At 46.1% G+C, this 18,750-nt stretch overlaps 4 protein-coding genes across 6 annotated transcripts; 1 reads left to right on the forward strand and 3 right to left on the reverse strand.

Annotated features, from left to right (window-relative positions):
- Positions 1-6,628: 6,628 nt before the first annotated feature.
- Positions 6,629-8,042, reverse strand: LOC125953483 (phosphotriesterase-related protein). Its single transcript, XM_049683094.1, has 3 exons — positions 7,951-8,042; positions 6,974-7,875; positions 6,629-6,884 (listed from the first exon to the last, which is right to left on the reverse strand). Exons 1-3 carry the CDS (start codon positions 7,967-7,969, stop codon positions 6,747-6,749), a joined length of 1,059 nt encoding a protein of 352 aa, XP_049539051.1. The 5' UTR covers positions 7,970-8,042; the 3' UTR covers positions 6,629-6,746.
- A 1,277-nt stretch (positions 8,043-9,319) lies between these two features.
- LOC125953416 (ATP-dependent RNA helicase DDX24) lies at positions 9,320-12,126 on the forward strand. The gene is made up of 5 exons (XM_049683001.1): positions 9,320-9,536; positions 9,600-10,055; positions 10,122-10,726; positions 10,789-10,958; positions 11,036-12,126. The coding sequence occupies exons 1-5, from the start codon at positions 9,330-9,332 to the stop codon at positions 12,034-12,036; spliced, it is 2,439 nt and encodes an 812-aa protein (XP_049538958.1). The 5' UTR covers positions 9,320-9,329; the 3' UTR covers positions 12,037-12,126.
- Positions 12,087-13,535, reverse strand: LOC125953676 (sister chromatid cohesion protein DCC1). The gene is made up of 3 exons (XM_049683382.1): positions 13,519-13,535; positions 12,779-13,456; positions 12,087-12,713 (listed from the first exon to the last, which is right to left on the reverse strand). The coding sequence occupies exons 1-3, from the start codon at positions 13,533-13,535 to the stop codon at positions 12,146-12,148; spliced, it is 1,263 nt and encodes a 420-aa protein (XP_049539339.1). The 3' UTR covers positions 12,087-12,145.
- Positions 13,536-14,255: 720 nt separating this feature from the next.
- On the reverse strand, positions 14,256-17,651 carry LOC125953506 (chymotrypsin-1-like). Of its 3 annotated transcripts, none has more exons than XM_049683117.1 (3): positions 15,194-15,472; positions 14,787-15,136; positions 14,256-14,711 (listed from the first exon to the last, which is right to left on the reverse strand). In XM_049683117.1, exons 1-3 carry the CDS (start codon positions 15,452-15,454, stop codon positions 14,507-14,509), a joined length of 816 nt encoding a protein of 271 aa, XP_049539074.1. In that variant the 5' UTR covers positions 15,455-15,472; the 3' UTR covers positions 14,256-14,506. The 3 variants fall into 3 exon arrangements, with proteins under 3 accessions (XP_049539074.1, XP_049539076.1, XP_049539077.1); XM_049683119.1 differs by lacking the exons at positions 14,787-15,136; positions 15,194-15,472 and adding exons at positions 16,947-17,296; positions 17,354-17,651 and having other exon boundaries at positions 14,269-14,711; XM_049683120.1 differs by lacking the exons at positions 14,256-14,711; positions 14,787-15,136; positions 15,194-15,472 and adding exons at positions 16,494-16,871; positions 16,947-17,296; positions 17,354-17,651.
- Between the last annotated feature and the right edge of the window lie 1,099 nt (positions 17,652-18,750).

Below are 18,750 nucleotides of genomic sequence, written 5' to 3' on the forward strand. Positions count from 1 at the left end.
AGTAAAACATGAAACCATATTTCCAACAAGTGAAAAATGTGAACAAATTTTAACAGAGCCCTCAACGAAATCGCATTCGTTTCTCAATATGACATTTCGCACACCATCAGCAGCGGTCCTTTTCCTCTGATTCACCTGATAAATTAAATCAAACTTTTCGCCAACCGCAACGCTGTCGAGTGGAAAAAAACGCAAATTTGTATCTCATGTACAATCAAAATCGAGTTGGAAAACTGTCAACAGCAACGGTAGTTAGTAACAACCGAACTTTTCCGCGATAGAAAGCTCGTAATGAACCAAAAAAAGGGGGCACATGTCCAGAGCGCCAGGAACAAAGTTTTATTTGCAATTTAAACAATGGAGAGCACACATTTCCGGGAGAAATAGTTGACGAAATTTTATACCCAGGTCATGTATTCACGCTTCGGGTATTGTATTTTAGGAGTCCTGGCGTAATTGCTGGAACGCAGCAGGTGAGAGAATCGCAGTGGCAGTTCTGTTAAACAATCTAATGATCAAACTTTTATGGTAATTGGCGACACAAGAAAACCACACGAGCATCAGTGGGGAGAGGGGTTGACCAAGCACAAATACCTGTAATCGTATACAACTACGGGCAGGATAATTTACATGCCCCATGCTACTTTCCAGGCTAATCGCTGCTTTGCAACGATGATGTTTATAAGCTTGTTTGAATTGACGTCGCATATCTGATGCTACAGAGCACCTGATGAAAGCCATTCTCCTGTACGATAAAGGAAAGGAAAAACGGAACCAAACTCACACCCGATGATCGCTTCACTGGCTTCATAAGGCCTACAACAGCATCGCTGCAGTATAAAGGCGAGCAGCACGCCCCTCCCGTCCTTGCTTCCCGCAATTAGCTGGACGAAGTTTTTCACTTACGTGAGAATGTTTCATAAATAAAATAATCAACACAACCGGCTGACAGGAGAGCGTGTCCTACCGTGACTATCGGGTGCCCAGGATCTGTGCTTTGCGCCCGGTTGCCATTCACTCCCAGCAAATGCGCTCACCGTTCTCAGGGGAGTAGTTCTCAGAAAGACACGCATGCTGACACCGTATCCTTGGAACAATGCGACGCCACTGGAAGGCCTAAACGGGGGCTGTACCGAGGCGGTACTAAGTCACGGAAGGCCTACGGTCATCACTGCGGTGAACGGAAGTATTGTCATGGCACCGTCGTTGGCGTTTCGCGGTAGAATCTAGCCTCCGGTGAGACTGCAAGGCCTCCATTCCTGGGACGTGTCATCACGCTCTGTCGGACACACAGACTGCACAACCGTCACTGCACAGAAGGTTCCTAAAGGTCCGTGAAACGAGGTTCCATTCTCCAGTAATTAATTGCGCAGTAAAGCATGCAGCAGCAGCAGCATCGCAAATGCAAAGCAGATGCTTCCGTCTCGCTGTAAGTTGTGTGCCGGTTGTAAAAGTATACCAAAGAACCCAGACAGCAGACAGAAGTAGAGTGCTGCATCCACAATTAATTCCGAGCCGAAGACTGAGCGAAAACAAAATAACATTTTTGGTGCAACGGATCGTGCAACGTTGTTATGCGCGGTTGAAAAGAAGCGGCTAAGGCGAAAACCGCACTGACGCATTTGATAACGTAGGTCGGGCATTCGTAGTACCTGGCCGAAAGGAATGCAATTTCACCGAGGAGCTCGACGATTTAAATAGGTAGCAGCAGAACCACAGAACAGAAACAATGATGTAGGAAATTTATGGAATACATTCTTTCGCTTGAGAAAGTACATGTATTTTTCATTCGAATTCTTTTCCGAAACCGCTGCATTTTTTGCAGAACCATGGTTTAGGCTAGGTAGAAAGAGTGTCCTGAAAAGGGTTTATCTTTTTAGAGTTACCTTTTCTGTTTTACTAAGCAATAAATTACCGATTTAAATTTTCATTTAAGTTTAAGCATCGAAGATAAGTAAACATTCAAACATGCCGCATTTAGATGAATAAAAAGAAATCTTTTTTATCGTTAAGAAACGATTAGATTACCTTCATTCAGCATACCAAATAGCATCCTTTTCAATTACGTAACCAATTCGTTTGCTTGTTTCATTCCCCTGACTCCTTTTACTAACCATAAAGTATCCAAAGGTTGATGACTATCTAACTGCCCACAAATATGTTTTATGTGCTCCAGCAGAATCAGAATCCAGCACCCGTTTGCATTATCTAACCCGGAGGGCTCCCAAATGGTCCACCGGGGGGCAAAGTATCAAAATTAGCATTCCAAAACCATGATCCACCAACTAGTGGCACGCGATTCATTCACTCCGGAAACCGGAAAGCAGTAATTCGTGCCTGATTTATGGCCGCCAGACCAGGCCGCTGACGATGCAGATTGACCGTATGAGTCAAACGGGTGTACGTGTGTGTGTGATCGTGAAATTGTGGGGAAAGCGCACAGTAAAGAGAATTTAATTGCTTCCTTCGCTTACCTTCCGGCTCATTAGTTGGTGTAATTGTCCTCGAGCCGAGTGAGCGAGCGAGTGAGCTTCCTTATGATTAAGTTTAAAGTAAGTTTCCGCCACATCCGGTACGGGGAACGAGAGCTCGTCCCTTTGAACCCACGATGGGTGAAGATGGGTTACGGGGTGGAAAACCGCGTGGAAACTATCCGAGAAGATGGTTTAAATTTAAATTGCATTTAATACCTCGCGTGTGTGCAGCGTGTAATGTGAGACCTTCCTCGCGGTAGAATAGCAAATTTCGCGCCCCCCTGTCAGCATCGCACCGACGCTACTTGCGCGAGAAAGTTTTTAATAATTCAGCCAAATTAAGATGATCCAGTTGCGTGTCTGCTCGTGGGGCTAAAGACAGCAGGAGCCGCATGCTGCAAGATGCAACCGACGGTCGGCTGCAAGTGTGTTGCACCTTTGTTTGAAGCGACACTCATCCAAAAACCTCATCCAGAATTAATGTGCAGATGGAGGTGTGCGGCGGTGTGATGTGTACCATCAACCGGTAAACGAAGAGTTTACCAACTTTCTTCGAACCGCTTCGACCGCTCGGGCTGCTGCTTAATCCTTGCTCCTTCACCGACAATCAAGTGCATCACAAAGTTTTCCCCTCGCCGGGTTTTGATGCGCCCAACAATTTTCCAGTGAATTTGTCATAAATCTTTGAGAAGATCTGCCGTTCTGGACGAGACGACGGCAGCCAGGCAATGTAACCCAAGACGCCACTCTACGGGTGTGGTGGTCAGCAAACGTTTCAGGTCACGTTTTTTGGGGTGCACTGGACCGGATGGCATAGTCGGGGCCACAAGTGCCTTTGCTGATGCTGCTCCAGAAGTGTGTACTTCTGAAGCGCTGTTCCGTTTCCGTTGGTTCCATTGGTTTGGTCGAGTGGCGCTAGAGCGCTCTGTTTGCAACGGTAAAGCAGTAGCCGCATCAACCAGGACCTGCCGTAATCGTGGTTAGTTTTGCCGGGACCGAAAACCCTGAGTACCGTACACACGAACGCTCGTACACTCCTTCCGACGATCAGGTTCGCTCCTGGCTGGCGAACAACACTGGAATGCTTTGCAGTTGCGCAGACGAACCCCCAGTGAGGTGAGATACCGAGGAACTCACTTGCACTGTCGCCGACCGAAAGATTGGCCCACTGTTGAGCAGAAGATCTATGACCGCCGGGCTGACATAATCGGTTACTCCGACCAGTCAGTGGCTACTGAGAAAAGACGCAGTAGCTCCGAGGAAACGAGGATTGTTGGGCAGCACACACCATTATACAGCGATCGTTGGTCTTAAACTGGTTTTCTAAGACCTGAAATAAAATAAAAACAACAAACAAACAAACAATAGTCTCTTAAGTCTTTTCTCATAGCCTGCTGCTTGCAGTTTGCAGTCTATCGTCGATGGTGGTTTGCACGATTTTGCCGTTCCATCTACCAGGCGTCTCCATGGTCCGAAATCCGAAGAGCAACGATACCACGTTCTTGACCCTTGAGCTCAACAGTAGCACCCCGTAAACAGACCGTTAGCAATGGTCTGTCAGCGGCAATAACCGCAACCGGAGCAAGTAGACACACATACACACACACTCACACGTTCGCCTCATCCTCATCTGGCCGTGCGCCATAAAAGGATTATGTCGCGCCGTTAAAGAAGCAAGCAAGAAAAGGACTGGACCAAGGCAGTGCGATGATGATGGCCGGCATGGTTCGCATAGCAGCTCGCGGTACAAGCAGTGAGGTCAAAGCGTTCTTCGTCCAACAGGATCCCCGTATGGAGCAATTAAATGTTTATGATGATGATGATGATGATGATAGAGCCACCGATGGTGGCCATGGTCATGCTGGTAAGCTGGAATGTAGACGACGATAGGTTTATTTGCTTTGGTGTTTTGTATTGTGCCAAGCGCGCCACGCCGGCTTGCATTGATGACCAGCACTGAGACTAATAATACAGTAGCTTGATGTTAGCAGAAAGCAAGCGACCTTTTGGGAGATGTTTATTGAAAAAGGATTCATGTTGATTCCGGCAGACGATAACTACAGAGGTGGACAGGACCTTAATGGAGCGATCACATCAAATCCGTTGTTTGTAAGCGATTCAGCACAGTAACAGTCACAATTCTTGGAACGAAAAAAGATGCATCTTTTTATCCAAGCGTCTCGTCTAGTCTGTTCAAGTATTATTTTTTCTTCGTCTTCAAGTAGCCATCCCACGCGGGGCTGTTGCCGGTCGCTTCAGTCCGTTCTGATTGTTTTGACTTCATGAATATAAACTAAATCCAATGGACGGCATCTCACCTGCGGTGACCTCAGGCCACGCAAGGCGAATCAATTTATTCCACCATCTACTTTTCTTCCATTCACGAAGACGATCGTTTCGTTTGCCTCGTGCCAGTGTTTCGATGTACTTTACAAGGACCCCTGAAGCTGGTCCTCCGCTGGTTGTCCACCAGCAAACGCACCACGTGTCCACCGGGAGTGCAGGTAATTGAAAGGTCCAATCCCATCTTCTTACGGTACGACCACCACCACGGTGGATTACCACCAGTTCCGTGATTGCTATGGACGCAACCAGCTGACATAAGATAAGTCGGAACCCCAATCCGGCCTTCGCCGAAAAACCCCGGACCCGGTCCGTGGCGGAGGCAAAAACCCGCTCCGTGGAGGAGGTTTCGGTTTTTGGTTGCAAATCTGAAAAGTCCATTTTGACAGGCTGCTTCCCAACGCTCCGTGCGCTCTTGCAGATTTGATGAGGATCAATTTTGCAGCAGGCCCAATGGTGAGTAGTGGCTTTAACAACGCCCGGTATGGCCGCTACCTTGGTATGGTTACACGTTCGCAGAGAGCGAAAGGCAAGTCCACTGTTAGCATATGCCTCCTTCAATAAATCCTTTTTTCATTTGGCCAATGTCAGCGATATGGGCGACGGTTGATGGTCCACTTTTTGGCACAAATAAAGCCAGAAACTTTCCCAACAGACGCTCTTTGTTCGAAGACGACGACGACGACGGCGCAGACGAGTTTTATAGCGGTCGCCCTTTTAGAATGTCTGTCTGTCTGGCAAACTTCCTTCTGCGAAATGTGTCAATCCAAGAAGGCTATTCTAAACGTACAGAGGACGCACGAAGGTTAGATACTCTCCCACACGCGTGTCTATGGTTGGTTTAGCGATGGCCACCTTCCTTCATTCGAATGACTAAAATGGCCAAAACTTTGCCCGGCGAATCCGGTGGAATCCCGTAGAAAACATATCCCTCGGGGTGCACTTTGTATCCACGGCCATCATAATTGATGCAAATGATCTTTCGCCAAAGTTGGCTAGCACGGCTAGCAGCGAAACCAATTTCGCGCCAAACCTTCTTTTCGAGAGTTGCTGAATCGAAAATGTTGCTTTCGAAATGGAATCAGTGAGGAGAGTACGGCGACGTGCAGTGGCTCTGCGACAACGACAAATAAGAGGTGCTGCATTACCTGAGCGCCCGTACCCTGGCTGGCTGAGTTTCAAGAGTTCTCCCATACTAAACCCATTTTCTGGCCCACTTCAACAGCAAACTAGCCACCGGAGGTGGACTCGAAATGGACAAATTTCATTATTCGATCTTCTACATTTGACTGTCACAGCGGTCGAAACTAGCAGTAGGTACTCCGCTGCTGCTGCTGCTCTGGAATTCCCCTGCGACAACAACAGGAAACAATAGGATTCATGCCAGAGCCAACGCGGTAGTCCACGCCAAGCATTTCCTTGCTAGCAGCCACCCTGGAGTGACTGGTAACCGAGGTCATGGTGGTGGAGAAAATTTAAATTTATATTGTGAAACTTTTATGAAGTAGAGAGAGAGGGGTGGCAATAAAGATAAGAAAAACAGAAACCGAACGAAACGTTCTACGACTTCCGGCAAAGTGCCCCCTTTTCGTCTCTCTGTCCCTCCACAAGGGGACCGTGGCGAAAGTGGCCAACTAAACTTGTGGTGTATTAGGTTCCGCTGCTTCTCACTGGCCTGACCATCACCGGCAGCATCATTACCGTCCGCGTCATTTCAGAAAGGGGTGAACGCATTTCTCCGGCTTCGGAACCGGCATCCCTTGTGCTGATTGCACAAAAGACGAAGCTGCAGTTACAACAGGGGGTTTTAACACTGGTTGTTACACCATCACCGCTTTATTCGATGATAAAAAAAAACAGAGCGGAATAATCGTTAATTTTAACGCGAACTCTAGCTCCTTACCTCACGATCAGAGCGCGTCCTCCGTCCTAGACCTTCATCTCGAGCCAACGAGCCGGATTGGAGATGGTGATTGTGTCGACGGTCTTGATATCGATACCACGCACCGTAAAGCGCATAAGCACGTTGTTGAGAATGTGGCTGTAACCGTGTCCACCGAAGCTGGTCTGAAAACGCGCGGGGAGGCAAAAGAGAATACGATGTTTGATTAGAAGCTCGCACACCGGTTGCCCGTGCTGCTGCTGCTGCTGCTTACCAGCCGGTGCTTGGTGTGAATGTCGTGCGACATTAGAATGCGCTCGGTGTAACCCTCGCGCACCAATCCGATGATCTTCTGGAGGCGCTGCTCGTCCGATTGCATGTACAATTCCGGATTAAGCTGATAGTACGAGCACTCGGTACCGAACAGATCAAACTGGCAGTACGTGCCCAGCTTGGCGAACTCGCACAGATCCTCCTCGGCGAACAGCGTCCGATCGAGATGCGACATGACGCACTTCTCCGCACTACCACCAGCCTCCAGATACAACCGGACTATCTCAAACGGTGCATCGCGTTCCCGGCCCGGATGAAACGAAACGCCGCAACCGATGACGGCCTGCACCTCGGCCGTCGCTTGAATGGCGTTCCGCTCGAACGGTGTAATCGGCCAACCGCTGCCCACCTCCCCGATAAACCCGCATCTTATCGGTTCGGGTACACCGTCCACCTCGACACCGAACAGTAGCTCCTTGGTGTAGAGATCGGTCAGCTGCTCGACGCTCATCGCATGCGTCTCGGGGGATTGCATCGCGTGAATGTAGTGGCCAGTGCCGGCGATCACGTGCACATTCGCCTCCCGTGACACGTCGTACATCAGCTTCAGGTTACGGCCGAGCCCATGCGACGTGTTCTCGACGATTGCCCCACCCCCGAAGCGCCGGTACGCTACCACATCCTTCGTCACGGCCTCGTGCGTATCGAAATCCTCAAAGTTAATGTTGTACCGGCTGGCGTACGGGTACTGCCGCACGTACCCAACGTTCTCGAGTGTAATGCGCTTGCTGACGTACTCCGAGACCGCGTCCGGTGGGGCGGCGTACATTTTGTCGAAATTCAGCGAAAAGTGCTCGTGCGTGAGCGTGTAACCGAGCTGGCCCGGATCTACCGGGCCTCGCACTACGGGATGGACGGACAACACAAACAGGTTAGCCATGCTGCCACCACTACCCACCCAGCCCCGACCCGGCCTACCTGTTTGAACCTTCAGCATCTTTACCGTTATCTCGTCGTACACTCGTCGGGGACGCTGGACTCTCGCTCTGTATCGCACTTCTCGGGAGATAATGTTGGCACTGGCACGAACGTGACCCGGCCCGACGGTTTTATATGGTTCAACTAGGGAACCCAAACACGCGACACGCTAATTGGTGGGGTGCACCCCGGTGGTACCAATACACAGCGCTACGGTATCTGCTGTGGAGCGTCTTTATCTGCGGCCGGCAATGCGTTGCGATGCGTTTTGGGATGGCTCTAGGAGCCGGAGGGCATCTTGGGGATGGTACTGGGTGTGTCTCTGATCTGGGATCTGTGCATTACATGCATAAATGAAGCGCATAACGATAATGATCTACATTCAGCGTTTCAAATTTCGATAGAAAAACGAAGAACGTATGGTTGTTGCGTTTCATTTGGTGTGATTGTTATCAATAAGATTCGTCGGCGCATCCATATTTAAGCAAGGTATCTCTGTAGCATGTAAACAGGCGGATTAATGTATGAGCGTTTATCTTTGAAAAGAGGAAGGGGTACAACAGAATTACACACTGGATAAGGCCGACCAGTGGTTCTTTGTTGTCTGGCTAGTCTAGGCGTACTTTTGAAGGTGAAAATTGATCAAACGTGCGAAATTATGTAGGTCGAGAGGGTTTACTCGATATCACCTCGCGTGATATGTGCAGTGCAGGGGAGATTCATGGAAAAGCTTGATTTTAAATATATGTTCGACATATTTCGAGATAGTGGATTGATTTGCGTACATTTAGAATCAAAGTAAGACTTGCAGAAAGTTCCGACCAAAAGAAAGGGAGAATGAGGCTATTTATCTAAAAATGTTCTCGGAATAACCGCATTTTCAAAACAAAATTAAAAAATCAATATTGGTTTAAAATTGCGCCATGTCATATGAATTTAAGTATGCCAAAAGTAGTACTTTCAGCGTTCTAAAAACTCACATATGACACGTATTAAAGACTCAGGTGGTTTCTTAACCGCTTTGACAGGTCGCCATATTGGTTGTATTTGACGTTTGTGCTGCAAGAAACCAGCGTGCGTGTGAAGAAGAAGACGAAGAAGAAGACATGGACAAATTCTATGGTTTTATCGGGCATAGTATCTGTTTTCACTCATTTTTTTTATGTTTAAATGAATGATTTCTCTATTTAAGCTCAAACGAACTTTCGTACCGTCTTTTTTCAGAACACAACGGAAACCCGAATCTATGTTTACAAACATTCACCCGAATGTCAAACTCTGAAGTTTTTTCTAAAATCCAACCGGGGTTTTGTTCTGCATAAAGCTACCTGTTTATTTAAAGTACCTTGCCCAAAACACGTGGATTTTGTTTTCAGAAAATGCAGAAAAAGCAGCGTAAATTTAAGCCCAAAAAAGTGCCCGGCAAACCGAAAAACGGTTCCGTGGCCGTAAAACCAGGAGCATGGGAACAGGTGAAGATAAGTGGGGCTGTGATTTCAGACGAAGGCGCCGATCTGGGCGGGTTTATCGGCCTCGAAGTGATGGAAAACTACGGGAACCGGCTTATGCGAATGCCGAAGCTGAAGGTACGGATTAAACCCATTTCTGTAGCAAAATCCATAAACTAACAGCTTCCTGATTGTTTGCAGGATAATGAGGATAATGCAGGATTTGATGATGAGAGAGGCAAACCCAAAAGAAAACGTCGGAAGGACAGCGATGAGGACACGGATTCGGATGAAGACGGCGGTCGGAAGAGTTCCAAAAAGAAGAAAAAAGCCAAGAAACAGGTGAAACAGGCCGTTGCCGGATCAGAATCAGATCAATCCGATGTTGAAGACGTTCCAGCGAAGAAAAAACCAGCAAAACAGAAAGTGGAACCGACCAAGATTGTCGAAAAACCGAACGCATCCGTGGTTGCGGTTCCAAAAGTGGAAAAGCTGAAACCCGAATCAAATGGCCATGCACCAGAGAGAAAGGCTTCTGGATTTTCGATGCTTTTGAAACCAGGCAACGGAACGCAGAAGCAGTTCAAGAAGAATGGAACAGTAAAAGGAGAAACTAAAAAGGCTCCTGCAGAAGGCTATTCCAGTGTAGAGTACATCGTAAGTACATTCTAACCGCTGATGAAACACGGATTCTTATCGCTATTTTACTCTTCATCTTTTCAGCGTTGGATAGAGCTCGGTGTCTCGGAACCGATAGTGAAGGCAATCGCCGAGAAGGGCTTTAAGACACCAACCGAGATTCAGGAAAAGTCGCTTCCAGCCGCAATATTCGGTCATCGTGATTTGCTCGGTGCCGCCGAGACGGGAAGCGGCAAAACGCTGGCCTTTGGTCTACCGATGGTGGAAGGAATCCGGAAACTGAAGCAACTGAATGAACCGATCATCTACGATAACGAAGACGAGTCGGAGACGGTTCATAGTGACCATGAGCTAACGCCACCACCCGAAGATTACGAGCTTAGCCCGGAGGATCAGAAGGTGTTTGCAATGAGAGGTAGCAAGAAGAAACAACCAATGGATCCAACCAAACCGCTTTACGGCCTAATACTAACGCCGACTCGTGAGCTGGCGGTACAAATCAATGATCATCTAAAGTCGGTTACCAAATACACCGACATCAACATTGCCACCATTTTCGGGGGATTGGCAGCGGTGAAGCAGGAGCGCATGCTGCGCAAGTGTCCAGAAATTGTTATCGCCACCCCGGGACGCTTATGGGAATTGATTCAGGCTGGTAATCAGCATCTGGCCAAGGTGATGCACATCAGGTAAGGTGGACAGGTGGCCATAACCAAAAACAAAGTCTTAATATGCAATCACCGGTTTTTAGGTTCCTGGTTATCGATGAGACGGATCGTATGCTCGAAAGAGGCCATTTCGAGGAGCTGAAACAACTGTTGGAACTCATCAACACGAACGAGGAAGCCAAAAAGAAACGGCGTAATTACATTTTCTCCGCCACACTCACGATGGACCATGATCTTCCTGAGCATCTGAAGAGTAAGTGCTGAACACACTGAACACTGGAACACACGCTATATAATGCTCGGCTTTCTATTTACCACCGCTTTCCATAGAAAATCCTAAAAAGGCGAAGAAAGTGATGAAAGAAACACCTGGACAGCGATTGAACAATCTAGTCCAAACGATCGGTATGACCAATCCGAAGATAGTCGATCTAACGAAAGAGCAGGCTACCGCACAGACGCTTACCGAATCCCGAATCGTCTGTCAGACGCCACACAAGGATTTTTATCTGTACTACTTTCTCGAGCGCCACCCCGGACGTACGCTCGTGTTCTGTAACTCGATCGAGTGCGTCCGTCGGCTAGTGGCACTGTTTGAGTATCTGAATTGCAATCCTCTGAGCCTCTTCGGAAGTATGCAGCAGCGACAGCGTTTAAAGAATCTGGAACGCTTCACAAGCAACCCGAAAGCACTGCTGATAGCGACTGATGTGGCCGCTCGGGGTCTTGATATCCCGAATGTAGATCACGTTATTCACTATCAGGTGCCGAAGACGACGGAAAACTACGTTCATCGATCGGGTCGTACGGCTCGTGCCAGTAAGGAAGGTTTGACCGTACTGCTGATCGGTCCGGAAGAGGTGAAGGCTTATGTAAAGCTGAATCAGGATCTTGGCCGTACCGCGGATTTACCGCTGTACCCCACTTCCGACCGTATGATGCGACAGATCAAGCAACGTGTTCAGCTGGCCCGTGACATCGAACGGCTAGAGATGCAGCAGCGGCGGTCGGGAGAAGAACGTTCGTGGGAAGATAAGCTAGCGAAGGAATTCCGCGATGAATCGGATGTAGACAGTGAGCAAGAAGAGATGCGAAAGGTGGATCAAGTTCGCCAGAAGCGACAGTTCAAAGCGAAACGGTTGGAACTAAGCCGATTGCTTGCCGTACCGCTGGTGTTGGATCGTGCCGAGATGCGCTACCCTTCATCCAACATTGGCGTGCAGTTGACAGCAGAGAGTGACCAATCGGCCATTAGTTTGATACAGCGTTCGGTGCAGGAGCGCCAAAATGAGAAGAAACAACGCAAAAACAAGAGGAAAGCGAACCGATGAAACGAAGCAGGAGCGCAATAAACGCAGGTGAGCTTTTTCTTTTTTGATTTTCGGGAATAATTTAATCATTAAATGGACCCCAACGATCAACTCGCGCGTTCATATTGTTCTAATGCTTTGAAACGTACATCCGAACACCTTTCACGACCAGCGATCGGGTGTATTTGGCGAGAATCGAGGTAACACCAACCGTCGGTGTAGCAAAACACTCGATGTACGGTTCGATCTGCTCCAAATTCCATCGTTCTTTCGTCCGGAACAGTGTATTCAGTCGCACGAGCAGATTCATAGGCAGATCAGCTTCGTTCAGACCTCGGACACACGGTACGGTTCCCTCGCGATCGATAATACCGATACCGCGGAGATACTGTTCATTCACCTCGAAACCCTCGGGAAGCGATTCTTGCCAAGTGACCAAAAACTCATCGATATGAAACTTGAGCCCATGCTGGAGCAGTTTCTCGGCAAACAAGGCACCGACGAGATCCTCGCGATAGCAGTACCGTTCCGGAACTCGTTCGCTAGGGGTCGTATACACGTCGAAGATGCCATCGATTACCTCGTACGGAACGATGCCCTGCATCGATTCAAGAGAGATTTCCTTGTCAATTTCATCACGATCCCAAGAGTTTTCAGATATCAGAGCCAGCAACAGCGTCATCACACGATATTCGTATCTGAAATAATGAAACAGAAGAGATTAAGCATTGCATGTAATACGACGGTAGCGGACACTACTTACTCTATATCAAGCATTCGAATCCGATCCTCGACTTCGATGGCGCGATATTTTTTTAAACCCTCGTGAAACTCCTCCTTACTGCACTGGACGGTATCGAGCAGCTGGTTAAACCGGAACAACAGCGAGCGATCGATCAGATGTTCGTTCTCGGGCCCGGCGTACCGCGTCAGCCGTAGCAGATCGATGATCTTCCGATACTTTGGTCGCACTTGTCGCAGCTCGAAGTAATCGTGGAATATTTTAACCACATCCTTCCGCTCTACCTCGTCGATCGTGTCGACCACCGCTTCAAAACCTTCCTCTTCCATGCTACTGTCCATCGACGTGTTCACACCACTTTTGGGGCTCTTGATGGGCGATCGGCTTGTAGCTTGGGCCAGTTTGAGGTTCTGCACCAACAGCAAACTGTTGGATATTTCTGCCTCCTTCACTTCGTAAGTGCGGGATTCGGTACAGAAGACCACCTTTTCGTTGAGCGCTCCTTTGAAACAGACCTCTGCTCCATTTTCCACCGCCTGCAGAATATGATCGTCCACTTCCAGCAGCTTTATGCCGCCCAGGTCGTGGCCTTCCGCTTCCTGCGGATAATAAATCGCTTGGACGGTGTTGGTCAGGTTTTTGTGGTCCAGCTTCGCATGTTTCACGATAACGCGCACGTCCTCGATCGATCGAGCATAACTGCGAAGGACAATCACATTGATTTTAATGTTCAGGAACTCACAATCCGGTTTTTTACTTACTCTTGACTGTAAATCATGTTTCAGCGTTTTAAGAAGGCACAAAATCAGACGACGAACGTTCGGCGGCGGCTCTTTTAAAAAGGTAAACAACATTTGCGCGCCTTCGTTGCATGACACCGTCTCTACACACGTCAAAATTTTTACCTGCGATGTGGAAATTTTAAAAAAATCCTTATAAAAATAGATAATTTTTTATAGAATTTTTATGGATTTATGTACTGTTCCATGCAACGGAAAATATTTTCACATCGTATGCAAAATTTTAGGCAGATGTAGAGACGGCATACAGGTGAGCGGTTAAATATTAACCGGCCACCTTGTTTGCCTTTTGTAATACGGTGTTACTCCTTTTTTGAAGTTTGCTATTTAAGATTCTATCTTTGGGCTTTAATTATCTAATCGAAGACTAATACATGAGTAGGTTCGTTTAATTTGTGAATACTCATGCCCTGCTGTCCTTATTGAAAGATCCCGGATGCGATTGAACTGCCGGGGATGAATGTGCCAAGCAACGCAATTAATGTAAGAAATCTAACCACTTGACTAATATTATAAGATATCTGGCGAGCATAGAAGTAGCTGGCCGGTTAGAATGCATTTTACTAACTATAAAACCTCTCTACTACCATTTTTACATTTCGTTCATGTAAATTCTGCTAGCGACAACGTACCATCGAGGAGGTGGTAATGGTGCTCATTTATTCATAGCTCGTCTTTACCATACACTTATATAATTTAACATCAAAATTGCTTCGCTAACTCATGGATTAGTATCAGCACAACACAATAGTCCAAATTGGTGATATTCCTGTGTATGTTTCTACAGTAATAGTGTTTTTATGATTTGCAAGATCCAATTTTATTCATTGAAGTTGAATACAATAATTGTAATATACATGAACATATTATAGAGAACTGACATTCTCGAGTTCATATTGGAAGCATTATCGGTGCACCTTGCACAGTTGTCTCTAAAGCGGCATTCGCACTAAATTCCAGTATGAAGATGAATAAAGCGGCGTATGCTATCAGATGGTACCTTTGTAAAAACATCAGGCAAATCGTAGGCACGAGAACTACATTTGTAGCCAGCACCAAACGATGAAATACCATGCAAACGATCGCCACAAACCAAAGGACCACCACTATCACCACGGTAAACTTTTCCGCTCTCGTAATCCGCGCAGTACATTCTGAAAATAAACGATTGCCGGCATGCATTTATAACAATATTCTAACACGCTAGACGCATGTGCTCCTCTACTTACTGTTCAGTTATTCTTTCCCCCCATAAGCTTCTGCAGTTCTGTGATGTCTGTAGTGTGTAGTTAGCAATCTGCAGGGTATTCGCATCGATGAAATTCGGTGGAATCGTAAGAAGACCCCAACCCACAGCATAGCACGATGTTGATGCCGCATGTTCATCATCCTGTAGCGTTATGGCTTTAATGGCTGGATTCGTGAAGAACGAAGTCGTTACTCGAACCACAGCAACGTCGTTGTCCATTTCGCATTCGTTGTATTCATCATGGATTATATAGTAACTGGCGTTAAATATGGTTCCATTAGAGCCTCTATTCGAAGTGCCTCCAAGGAATGTAACCTGATACGTCTGGGGCTAATAATAGAATGTTACATTTAGTGTATGCTTTATATGTTGTTGCAATTCACTTACCGGATTGTCACCATGCACCAAGCAATGCGCTGCTGTCAGTGCATAGAACTCCCCAATCACCGACGCAGAGCACGTCCACTGCGCGCCCAATCCTTTTATAGTCATCAGCACCGCAAACGGGTAACTACTGATGGACGCATCTTTGCCACCAATGATACTTCTTCCATCTCCTGTATTATCTTTTGCCTTGGTTGCGTACGATGCGCGAGCGAAAGAACATAGTAGTGCTACGACTACGAGCAGGCTCAGCACTTGCTTCATGTTTTCGAGTTTGCACTTTTGGAACTACTACGAAGCTGGCATGATTCTGACTGTCTATATATACTCTTCATAATGCAGAGTTTAAAAATGCAAATATACTTGCAATAAAGCCCCACCTATCCTTTTTATGGCGAGTAAAACTGATACTCCGAGTTACAACAAAGTATTGTTGCAAATGAATAAAGATTTACTTATCACCTAGACTGTTTCCGCGTAACGCCCGTTTGTTTCAAAATTCCTGCATTATTATCACACATTGTGCATACTATGCAATATCATATGCTTTTTTGTTTATCTATATTTATGATCAAAAATGGATCAAAAATGGATTCGTTGCATGACACCGTCTCTACACACATCAAAAATTTTACCTGCGTTGGGGACATTAAAAAAATCCATATAAAAATAGATATTTTTTATAGAATTTTTATGGATTTATGTACTGTTCCATGCAACGGAAAATATTTTCACATCGTATGCAACATTTTAAGCGGATGTAGAGACGGCGTACAGGTGAGCGGTTAAATATTAACCGGCCACCTTGTTTGCCTTTTGTAATACGGTGTTACTCCATTTTTGAAGTTTGCTATTTAAGATTCTATCTTTGGGCTTTAATTATCTAATCGAAGACTAATACATGAGTAGGTTCGTTTAATTTGTGAATACTCATGCCCTGCTGTCCTCACTGAAAGATCCCGGATGCGATTGAACTGCCGGGGATGAATGTGCCAAGCAACGCAATTAATGTAAGAAATCTAACCACTTGACTAATATTATAAGATATCTGGTGAGCATAGAAGTAGCTGGCCGGTTAGAATGCATTTTACTAACTATAAAACCTCTCTACTACCATTTTTACATTTCGCTCATGTAAATTCTGCTAGCGACAACGTACCATCGAGGAGGTGGTAATGGTGCTCATTTATTCATAGCTTGTCTTTACCATACACTTATATAAATTAACATCAAAATTGCTTCTCTAGCTCATTGTTTAGTATCAGCACAACACAATAGTCCATATTGGTGATATTCCTGTGTATGTTTCTACAGTAATAGTGTTTTTATGATTTGCAAGATCCAATTTTATTCATTGAAGTTGAATACAATAATTGTAATATACATGAACATACTATAGAGAACTGACATTCTCGAGTTCATATTGGAAGCATTATCGGTGCACCTTGCACAGTTTTCTCTAAAGCGGCATTCGCACTAAATTCCAGTATGAAGATGAATAAAGCGGCGTATGCTTTCAGATGGTACCTTAGTAAAAACATCAGGCAAATCGTAGGCACGAGAACTACATTTGTGGCCAGCAACAAACGATGAAATACCATGCAAACGATCGCCACAAACCAAAGGACCACCACTATCACCACGGTAAACTTTTCCGCTCTCGTAAACCGCGCAGTACATTCTGAAATTAAAAGATAGCCGGCATGCATTTATAACAATATTCTAACACGCTAGACCGATGTGCTCCTCTACTTACTGTTCAGTTATTCTTTCCCCCAATAAGCTTCTGCAGTTCTGTGATGTCTGTAGTGTGTAGTTAGCAATCTGCAGGTTATTCGCATCGATGAAATTCGGTGGAATCGTAAGAAAACCCCAACCCACAGCATAGCACGATGTTGATGCCGCAGGTTCATCATCCTGTAGCGTTATGGCTTTAATGGCTGGATCCGTGAAGAACGAAGTCGTTACCCGAACCACAGCAACGTCGTTGTCAATTGTGCATTCGTTGTATTCATCATGGATTACATAGTAACTGGCGTTAAATATGGTGCCATTAGAGCCTATACTCGAAGTGCCTCCAAGGAATGTAACCTGATACGTCTGGGGCTAATAATAGAATGTTACATTTAGTGTCTGCTTTATATGTTGTTGCAATTCACTTACTGGTTTGTCACCATCCACCAAGCAATGCGCTGCTGTCAGTGCATAGAACTCCCCAATCACCGACGCAGAGCACGCCCACTGCGCGCCCAATCCTTTGATAGTCATCAGCAGCGCAAACGGGTAACTACTGATGGACGCATCTTTGCCACCAATGATACTTCTTCCATCTCCTGTATTATCTTTTGCCTTGGTTGCGTACGATGCGCGAGCGAAAGAACATAGTAGTGCTACGACTACGAGCAGGCTCAGCACTTGCTTCATGTTTTCGAGTTTGCACTTTTGGAACTACTACGAAGCTGGCATGATTCTGACTGTCTATATATACTCTTCATAATGCAGAGTTTAAAAATGCAAATATACTTGCAATAAAGCCCCACCTATCCTTTTTATGGCGAGTAAAACTGATACTCCGAGTTACAACAAAGTATTGTTGCAAATGAATAAAGATTTACTTATCACCTAGACTGTTTCCGCGTAACGCCCGTTTGTTTCAAAATTCCTGCATTATTATCACACATTGTGCATACTATGCAATACCATATGCTTTTACCATCCATTTATGATCACAAATGGATCACTTTACGATTGTGCGCTTTGGGTTTTTTAAAGGAAAAAATGGATACTTGTGAACATTCAAAACCATTAACGCTCTTTCAGCATCAGCAACATCGACCAATGAGTTCTCTATGAGGTGCTGGGTGAATCAGTTGAACTGGACACGCACATTATCCAGTACCCAGAATGGATCGTGCAACGTGCCTGGACGGTTATTCCTCGTAAATGTACACTAAAGATCGCAGACGCTAAGGTGAAAATCGTGCACTTGGTGTACAAAATCCGCATCCTTGAACGCAGCTATTGGTAACGAGAACGCAGACATCAGCTAAATACCTTTTGCCACATTTTTGTAGTTTTTTTTTATATTCCCGCTTCTCTTGCGGTAAATGAGTGATTTTTTTGATTATCTAATCAAACTCTAATGTACGAGTAGGGTTGTTCAATCCCTCGAGCGTTGCTGTCTCATTCAATAGGAATTAGTATCACAAATTAGACATTATGAGCACGTGACGAGACTCGTTAGACGACGAGATCTCTTCTTGATGAAGGGGGTACCGTATGGCTCTTCTGCGCGGTGCGTCCTGGCATCTGCACCGTCGTTTGCTGCTGGAAGAGAATTGATGAAGCTTCCATGATTACGCTTATTATGCAATGCAGATCCACCTGAAACACGGAGCTGCGGTCCACCAGCACAAGGAGCAGTGTGTCATCACGTCGTACACTGATCGCACACGATCCTATCCGCGCAATCATCAATCGCTATCGCGCAACAGAAACGTTGAATGGGTTTCTCCCTCTCTTTCCACTTTGGCGTATTTGTTTTCCCTATCGTGACCAAA

The sequence above is a fragment of the Anopheles darlingi genome, chromosome 3 (genome assembly GCF_943734745.1).
Source record: "Anopheles darlingi chromosome 3, idAnoDarlMG_H_01, whole genome shotgun sequence".
NCBI classification, from domain to species: Eukaryota; Metazoa; Arthropoda; class Insecta; order Diptera; family Culicidae; genus Anopheles; species Anopheles darlingi.